General features: G+C 38.2%; 1 protein-coding gene across 1 annotated transcript in view; it reads left to right on the plus strand.

Annotated features, from left to right (window-relative positions):
- Positions 1–939, plus strand: part of ADAM7 (ADAM metallopeptidase domain 7) — an 80314-nt gene extending 79375 nt beyond the window's left edge. The window contains exon 25 of the mRNA XM_041767418.1: positions 860–939. Coding sequence (XP_041623352.1) covers positions 860–939 — 80 coding nt within the window. The remainder of the gene's footprint in view (positions 1–859) is intronic.
- Positions 940–10259: the final 9320 nt, after the last annotated feature.

A 10259-nucleotide genomic window follows, 5' to 3' on the forward strand; every position in this document is an offset into this window, starting at 1 on the left:
ATGAATCATACCTTGAGTTTCACCCACACCCGATTTAGATGATATTTAAATGAAAATTTGAATTTAGAGTATATGTGGGAATGAGTTAAGACATTTGGGGCTGTTGAGATGGAATAAATGCGTTCTGTATGAAAGAAGAACTTGAATATGGGGGGGGCAGAAAGTGGACTGTTATGGCTGAACTCCTCCCCTAAATTCATATATTGAACCACTAATCTACAGTGCTGAAGAATTTGACTATATTTAGAGATAAGCCTTCTAAAGTAGCAATTTAGTGAAAATGAAATCATTAGCATGGTTTTTAATCCAATACAATGGGAAAAGAGGAGATGAGGACCCAAAGAGGCACAAAGGGAAGACCATGTGAAGAGAGCAGGAGTAGGTGGTCATCTACAAGAGGAGAGAGGGCTCAGAGGAAACTAACCCTGATGACACCTGAATCTTGGACTTCTAGACTCCAGACCTGTGAGAAAATAAATTTTTGTTTTTCAAGTCATTCAGTCTGTGGTATTTGGGACAGCAGCCCAGCAAGCTAATACAACCTTAGCTAGTTTCCTGTCATTTACATGCTGACCCTGTTAGGTACCCTAGGGGAACTTTAGATCTGCAGAGTTCCATTTCTGTGTACCCCTGCTCTCTCTGTTACTTTCTGCTATGCAGTAGCCCTACCATCACTCTATCTCCTCACCTTTGCCGGGCTCCCCTTCTGCTGTGGTGCAGCCTGAAGATTCTCAAGGCAATAAGTTTGGAAACCACATAGTACAGCTTTTTTGCTTCTAGTTTTTCAACAATCCTTCATTGTTTGACATCTTGTGTCTTGAAAACTGTTATTTCATACATTTTATGTTTTATGTTTTAGTGGATGCTGCAGGTGAGAGGATGAATCTAGCCTCTGTGACTCCAAGTTCATTCTTGGTTGGATATAAAAGAGTGACATAGAATTGCAACTTCCCCTTCTGCCAATCTGGTGCATTAGAAAACTAAAGAAATATAACTCGGATAGAATACCAAAAAGTTTTGGAAAACTTTTTTTTTTTCTTCCTGTTTCATTGCTGCATTGATAAGAAAGCAAAGGAAAATTTCGGAGTCCAGAAACAATGTGAAATGTGAATTCAAAGATGTCAGCTACAGAAAAGCCACTTTAATGGCAAACTCAATTTTTTATCTCACAATTAGGGTCCAATGAACGGGATGTGACATTTTAGAAAACTGTAGAGCAGAATTGGAATTAGGTGATCAGGAGCAAGAAACAGTAGAAAAATATAGCAAATTGAAATTTCCAATATAATCAATGTCGAAATTAACAGATTTGGAATATAAAACAGATACATGTATTTAAAGAGTTAAAAGACCAGGAAACAATAGAAATAAGAAACAAAAGTAACCTGTAGATTTAAATATATACATCAAGTAATTAAAAATAAAAATACAATGGTTGTGTTCAGTAGCACATTGCATATAACCAAAGTGAAGATTCATGAGCTTTATGACAGCTCTAAAGAAATTATCCAGAATACAGCATAATGAGATAGGATTGGGGGGGGGCACTGAAAGAATAGTTTGAGGATATAGGAGGAAGTGAAAAGATGTAACCTCTATCTTGCTATAGTCCTCAAGTAGGTGAGAGAATCAAGGGACGTTTTTCATAAAATTATGGCTAAGTATTTTCCAGCAGGGGGAGAAAGGAGATGGGAAGGAAAAAAAGGGGAGGGGGAGCAAAACTTGAGCATGTGACTGCTCAGATGTGAGGTCCCCATCTTAGAAGTTAGGGTGAAGTTTCAAATCCTCAGGTGTAAAGGGAAGAATCCAAAACCTCCCAAGAAAAAATAAAAGCTATCAAGAATGATGGGAGAATCAAGGAGGCATGATATTTCTCAGTGCAGTGCAGGACGTTAGAAGAAAACATGATTGGGATCCCTGGGTGGCGCAGCGGTTTGGCGCCTGCCTTTGGCCCAGGGCACGATCCTGGAGACCGGGGATCGAATCCCACGTCGGGCTCCCGGTGCATGGAGCCTGCTTCTCCCTCTGCCTGTGTCTCTGCCTCTCTCTCTATCTCTCTGTGACTATCATAAATAAATTAAAAAATTAAAAAAAATAGTTAAGAAGAAAACATTATCAAGATCTTCTTCACATGTTGAGGGAAGATGTTTTTCAAACTTGGAAGTCTAAACTCAGCCAAACTTGAATAATCAAGATGAACATAGAATAGACATTTGCACAAGTTCTCCAAATTTTCCCTGTTGTTCACTTCCAGGCAGGTAGCAGAGAATGTACTTCGAAATTTTAGAGAATAAAGGAGTAAAGGAGACAAAAGATTTAGTAAACAGATAAGTCAACATAGTGGAAAAGCAAAGGGAATTTCCAGAGGTGGGTGAAAGGAAGTCCCAGGATGACTGCTGTGCTAGGGAGCCCCATGGAGCAGCTGTCAGATTGCAGCAAGATCACGAACAGCTCCAGAAGAAATGTCTCTAAGAGGAAAGAGGACCTGGTTGAGAACAAGGTATCTTTATCATTTTGAGATGTGGTTTCTAATTCTTCTGGAGCAGTGATTTTTTTTTTCTTGATGAGACATTTGACAATGTCCAGAGACATTCTTGGTTGTTGCAATGAGATGGGGGTGCTGCTGGATGAGGCCAGTGATGCAGCTAACCATCTTACAATGCACAGGATACCTCTCCTGCTCTTCACAATTCCATAAAAGAATTCTTTTTTAAAAATATTTTATTTATTCATTCATGAGAAACAGAGAGAGGCAGAGACACAGGCAGAGGGAGAAGCAGGCTCCACGCATGGAGCCCGACGTGGGACTCGATCCTGGAACTCCAGGATCATGCCCTGGGCCAAAGGCAGATAGATGCTCAACTGCTGAACCATCCAGGCGGCCCCATCAAAGAATTCTAAGACCAAAATGTCAGTAGTTCCAAGGTCAAAAACCTTGTCCTGTAGAGTTTAAGACAAAAATTTTAAATGTAGCTATTTTAATTCCATGGGCGGGGGGTGGGAGGGATTGGAGAAGGATGCAGAGAGAAATGGACACACATATACTGCGGTGGTCAATACAACAATTGTCCTGTAACTATTTGGAAAGATTAGGAAACAGAGATGGTGAGAGAAAGCAGGTAAAAGAGACATGAATCATTATCTTTCTTAGTCAGAAGACAGCAGAATTCCTAAAACTGGGATGCCTGGGTGGCTCAGCAGTTTACCGTCTGCCTTCAACCCAGGGCATTATCCTAAAGTTCCAGGATTGAGTCCCACATCAGGCTCCTGCAGGGAGCGTGCTTCTCCCTCTGCCTATGTCTTTCTCTCTCTCTGTGTGTGTGTCATAAATAAATAAATAAATAAATAAATAAATAAATAAATAAATAAATAAATATTTTTAAAAAGAATTCCTAAAACTGACGTACAAATGGAAGTGTAATTTATTTAGAAATATGAAGGTAGCTGAGAATGAAAATAACCTCCAGAATTAAAAGTTTAATATATAGCAAATGGAAACCAAGAATAAGAAAGTATAGGTCAGACGTTCCTGTCTTTCATTAGACATATTTAAATATTATTTGATATTTGAAACTATATTTTTATGAAAAAAATTTATGCAGTTATGCAACCGTCCATCATGAGATTCAGTGATCTAATCAAGAAATTAGAATTCTGGTTCATATAAATGAATGTTACCTAGACAATTTTGATGAAAATTTAATATCTTTATTTTCTGATTGATATGCCAAGAGAGGCAATTTTTCTGATCTTCACTGTAATTTCTCCCCGTTATTTCAAGTTGGTTTTCCCCTAGCAGAGAGCTCAGACAGGCAGGCTGTAGCAGTGCATTCCAGGGTTGATTCAGCAAGCAGCAAGACAGCCCCCTCATCATCCTAACATGGTGCTAAGGACAATGTAAAATTGCAACTGAGAGACAAAATTGAGGCTGATCCAAAAAGATATGAGAAAAGCAGGTCCTTTACCCTGTGAAAGAGGAAGCACTGAGAGCCTACCTATTGAAATCAACTGGAATTGAAGACTGCAGTTATTTGGGGGAGAATTGCCTGGAATGAGGGGAATAGGAGGTGGTCTAGAATAACTCCAGAAATGGGAGCCCTTGTCCCACTACTAGGCTTATATGAATTCTCCATACATTGGCATTTGAGAGTTCACCCATCAAAAAGCATGGGATGTAAAAGAACATCAGATGACCACGTGAAGGGAGGACTCAAAAACTAAGCAAATACACATGCACACACACACACACACGCACACACACAAATGTAAATAGTTCTTTATTCTCCAAACATTTACTTATTTGAGAGAGCACACAAGTGGAAGGAAAGGCAGAAGGAGAAAATCTTCAAGCAGGTGCCCCACTGAGCGTAGAGCCTGACACTGGGCTCCTTATGGGGCTCTATCTCATGAGCCTGAGATCGTGACCTGAGAGGAAACCCAGAGTCAGAAGCTTAACTGACTGAGATGCCCACATGCCCTTATTCTCTTATTTTGAAATTCAGTGCACAGACTCTGTGAGCCACTCAAATCAATGAAATAGATGAGAATACCAGTCTGAAAGTGATCAAGATAAAACACTGATTTGCTGCTGTGCTAAAGCAGCATCACTGTATGACAGCATCACTGGAAACCTCGCTGACTTGACCAAGCAACCCGTTTTCAACTAAGAAGTCCAGCATTGAGGGCTTGCTTCATCTAGGTAATGGGCTTGCTTGCCTCTTTCCTTTCAGGAGCACTGTTAATATAGAACTGTTTCTAATCAAGACTTCAGGAATAACACGTGGATTTTTAAAAGTGATTTGCTATTTTAATTAGATGTGGTCATGATTAAAATCTGCGTTTTGAAGATGACAGTGCAATTTTCTTCTTATCACTAAGAATAATTTTTATTAGTGGATTCAGAGAATATATGCATATAGAAGACAAGATGTGAGGTTGTCTCACACGATGAAGAATTTAGAAGAGGAATGAATAGCCATATCATGATGAAAAATTTTTAGAAGAGGAATAGCCATATCACGATGAAAATTTTTACTTTTCTTAATTTTTTAAAAGGATCTTATTTATTTACTCATGAGAGACACACAGAGAAAGGCAGAGACATAGGCAGAGGGAGAAGCAGGCTCCCTTGGGAGCCTGATGTGAGACTCAATCCCAGGATCCCAAAATCACAACCTGAGCCAAAGGCAGATACTCAACCACTGAGCCACCCAAGTGCCCAGGAAAAATTTTAAATCCAGTAAGCTAAGGATGTTAATATCTGCATTCATGTGGTTAAAATCCTTCCCTTTTTCACACCTCAATTTTTTTCCTGTGCATATGTTAGGTGTTTAATTTTTTTTTTCCCTTGGTTAGTAAAGGTACAAAGTTGTTCCTCAGGGCATTTGCATTTTGGCAAGGTATTAGAAATAGAAGAAGAAATACACATTTTGTTTTAGTTTCTTTGTTTTTCATAAAGCCAATGATAAACATGGAAATTTCAACATTCCTAATGGTAACCAGAATATGGTTGGAAAGGCCAAGATGGGGTCAGCGATGCTTTTTGGTGCTAAGTGGTTTTGGGAAGTAGAAATATATTTTAAATCATCCTTGCTCTCAAGGCACTTATCCAGCTTGAGAATTAAGATTGATATGTGAAGAAAAAAAATCCCATGTTAAGTTGCAAGTACTAACTTTAAATAGATTAGGAGCACAGAGTGAACTACCCCATGTGTGAGCATATAGAGGTTTGAACCTGAAGGGCCTCGAGAAAGACTACCTTTCAGGCTCTAAACATTAATTATTATGGGAGAGTCTGGGTGGCTCAGTTGGCTGAGCATCTAGCTCCTGATTTCAGTTCAGGACATAAACTCAGGGTCACAAGATCCAGACCCATTGGCAGGGTGGAGGAAGCGGGGGTCCATGCTCAGCAGGGAATCTGCTGGAGACTCGCTCTCTCCCTCTCCTTCTGTCTCTCCCTCACTCTCTCTCTCTAAAATAAATAAGTAAATCTTTAAAAAAAATTAATTAGTGTGGGGAAGAGGAAATAAAGGAGGCAAGGTGATTATTAAATTCCTCTTTATTATTTTGCATAATTTACTAGCTAAAACCAATGGAGATTACTTTTTGTAATTTAAAAGGAAATAATGTGGTTTTTGGATAGAAAAATGGGTGGTGCCTGATTTGCCGACTCCATTCTCAGCTTAGCAAATGACTGTCTGAGGTCCTAGAACAGTCAGAACCAGAACAAATTTTCTCCCATAACAGAGGCATCACATCCTCATTCTCTGCTAACACAAAAGGTAGGTCTGTGCATTTTCACCTCCACTGCCCACTTTCTCCTAAGCAGACAACTACTCTGAGTTCTACCCTGCATGTTATTGGAGAAGAAGCACTTAGGATGAAAATACTTCAGTGTGGCTTCTGTAATGAATAGCATGAGCAAGAAGTCCTAGCTAAAAAAAGACAAGCAAAAAACCTTGAAAGGACACTAAGTAGACTAAATAGGGAGGTTTTTATGTCCAGCTGGTGTAAAATGTTTTGCCTGTCTCATTATTTGATTTTTAAATGAGAATAGCCAATTCCCCTGCCATAACAATGAGCTACATAGTACAGTCATTTGTAGAGCACAGTAGTTGATCTGATTTATTCATATGGCAAACCATTGACTCTAGCTTTGGATGATAGTTCTCTTTAATTAACTTTCCATAGAGAGTACCAAAATCATTCTCACTAAGTCCTGTTCGTGATATTCTAACATCCTTTGTCCTTACCAGCCACAATATACACCAGACGTAGAAAATGTAATAGCTTTTCTTCCCCTGTTAAGTGTACATGTGAACACTTGGGATTACAGATACAGAAAAAGCAGTTTACAGCAACTCATATACAGACACTCATTTGCATCTTTATGTGTCATTCACTAGAAAGTTTATGTAGTTAAGATGGCCAGAACCAGCCAGTTGCTTTTATCTATCATCTATCTATCTATCTATCTATCTATCTATCTATCTATCTATCATCTATCTATCTATCTACCTATCATCTATCTATCCCTATCTGTCTATCATCAGCTGATTTTATCAAAGTCTCACTTTCAAAGCTGTTAAGCCATCAGCAAATATATAATTGGGACCTGCTGTGGGCCCAGCCCTTGAAAATAGTAATAAATATATATGACAAATGTGGAAAAAATAGTTCTTATCCTTCTGTTTAGATTGTGAAAATATCTACCAGTAAATAATACAAAAGTATATGTCATTCAAATATGGATGATAGGGCACAGAATAGGAAGTGTTATATAAACCAAATATCCCTCATGCAAGTCTCTCTGTACTGTGACTTTGATTAGAAGCAGAAAGTCAAGTCACCCTGGCTGTAGCTCTGCAGAAACACCACCTGATTGGACTTCTGGGCTCTGACACCTAGTACTGGTATCTTTTTAAAAGATTTTATTTATTTATTTATTTATTTATTTATTTATTTATTTATTTGAGACATAGAGAGAGATATAAAGAGATAGGCAGAGGGAGAGGTAGGCTCACCCCAGGGAGCCCAATGAAGGACTGGATCCCTGGACCAGGATCATGTCCCCAGCTGAAAGCAGACGCTCAAATGCTGAGCCACTCAGGTAACTGGTAGTGGTATGTTCTTGAGCACTAGTGAGCCTCTCTATGCTCCCCATAAGCTTGAAGATATTACCCTCACCTCAAAATGCCCTCCAGTTACTTCTGGGAGGTTCCAAAGAGGTTTTTTACATGAGGTCCACAAACCACAGAGGTGGTTTCAGCCTCACACGTTTGCCTGCTCAGGTGCATGCTTGCTCCTTTCTGGCAGAAGTAGGGAGAATATTCATCCTCCCCTCCCCCTTTACCAAAAGCAATTACACAGACCCTAAAGCAGGTCAGTTTGTACCCAATTAAGTCAAACAGTTACACCACATCTCAGGAAACTCACTTCCCTACAATCCTAGAAGAGAGAGAGAGAGAGAGAGAGAGAGAGAGAAGAAAGAAGAAAGAAGGAAAAGAAAGAAAGAAAGAAAGAAAGAAAGAAAGAAAGAAAGAAAGAAAGAAAGAAAGAAAGAAAGAAAGAAAGAAAGAAAGAAAGAAAGAAAGAAGAAAGAAAGAAGAAGAAAGAAAGAAAGAAAGAAAGAAAGAAAGAAAGAAAGAAAGAAGAAAGAGAAAGGAAACCACTCCTTCCATCTTTCTCAGTAAGCTCTGCTCCTATTCACAACATCCGCTCTAGGCATAAAATATGAATACAAAGACATATGGCTGGACTGGGGGACATAAGAAGTGAAGGCTTGGTTTAGAGGGCTCTAACTTATCCAAGCAGAACATTCTCAGTTCCAATCACAAAAATGAGTGTGTTTGCAGGAAGTGGAAGTTGTGTGGGCAGGGTAAGAAACTCAGAATTACAAAGGTTGGACTGATAGGAAAAGTTTTTATGAACAAGGTGAGACCAATTTGACCTTGATAGAGGAAAAAAATGGGGATACATTAAGGAGCTTTAGAGTATGTTTCACAGAAAGGTAACATTTACATAAGGTTAACAAGGTGCAATATTAATAGATCCTGGGCGTCATGTGCTGGCAGCAAAGCAAGATGAGGTTGAATGGGTAGATGAAGCCACTGGATGGAAGAACGTAAAAAGCTGAGTAGAAATAGTTAAATTAGATGTAGCCAGCAATAGGAAAACATTGGGGTTATAAACTAAACATGGCTAGACCATGAGAGAAATTCTGTTTTAGCAATTTCAATTAATTTAACTGGATTTTGGAGCTGTGATGATGCTAACCTAAGAATAACCGTAATAAACTTCCAGGAAGATGTAGAAACCAGTAGAAGCCAAGCTAATTTTTTCAGGATGACTCATGTGGAAATAATGAAATCTTTAGTTAGGGGATCTTATGCAGAGTTATGGTGTTTTCCTAAATCTTTGTTCAGCAGAAGAGACATGACAGATAAATAGGCCTTTAACACAATTCTGCACTTGGAAACTGCAAAGCTATCAAAGTGTCCAGAAACTCATGCAGATGCAGTTGCCACGCTAGAAAATTCCTTTAATTTCCATTTCTTGAAAAATGAGTCCATAATAATTCTTCAGGCTCACGCTCCATCTATTACGACACATCACTTGATTTGCAGTCTAAAAGAACCGCTAATGTAGAAAAGGGCAAAGAGATGAAAATATCCAGAATTGGCTGCAAACAAAGTCCATTTGGCACAGACTCTAATCAGACCACAGGTTATAAAGTGGTTCAAGCTTTTTGGTCATCTGAATGGTCTGCATATGACTTTTTTTTTCTTTTTATCTCATAGAAATATAAAATTAGTAGAGGGGAAGAAATTAATTTACGTTTGAACATTTAAAAGAGGCCAAGCTCTGTGCTATATTCTTTGCATTCCCCTATTTAATAACAGTTTTATTAAGCCCAAGGGTGTTAGGTGGTTTGTTCAGAATCATACAGCAGAAGGTTTTAAAGTAGGCCGCTCCATCTTCAATAATCAGTGTCTTTCATATGCTATTCACCAGGCATGACTGTGCAGAAATATTGTTTGAATGTATATATGCTCAACATGATAGATCTGAGTTTTCTTCCAAGAATTTTCAACAAGTATGATACAGAGCTAAGTTTCTGCCTGCTTGCAATCAGTCCTCTCTCTCTCTCTCTCTCTCTGATCTAAATCAAGTGTCAAGTTAAAGGAGACCCATTTCTTATTTATTTCCTGACACTTTCATGTGGCTTGCTTTCTTTCTTTCTTTCTTTCTTTCTTTCTTTCTTTCTTTTTCTTTCTTTCTTTCTTTCTCTTTCTTTCTTTCTTTCTCTTTCTTTCTTTCTTTCTTTCTTTCTGTTCCTTCATTTGTGTATGTTTGAAAGAAAATAAGATTTGATTTATTTATCCTTTTATATTTTTATATAGTAGCAACTCCTATATGCAAGGTGTTAATAATAACTAAAAAAAAAAATAAAGTTGCAATCCTCTACTCAAGGTGTTTTTTAAAAATTAGGGAATGGACCCTTGCGTTGGGACCTCTAATATTATTTATATATTGAATATTATATGTTGAAAGTAATGGAAAATGTATCATGTTGAAGTGATAAATCGTATGTTGTGAAAGATTTGAATGCCAGGTGTAAGGTACTTGAAATTTACCTGAGCACTGGGGAGTCATGTTAGAGTTTTCAGTATCCTTTAAATCTGTGTAGTTTCCAAGTACAACTGTGGTATTATCAAAAATTCTAATATATATGTAAAAGAGAAACATCGAATTTAGAA

Source organism: Vulpes lagopus, chromosome 8, assembly GCF_018345385.1.
Source record: "Vulpes lagopus strain Blue_001 chromosome 8, ASM1834538v1, whole genome shotgun sequence".
NCBI lineage: Eukaryota > Metazoa > Chordata > Mammalia > Carnivora > Canidae > Vulpes > Vulpes lagopus.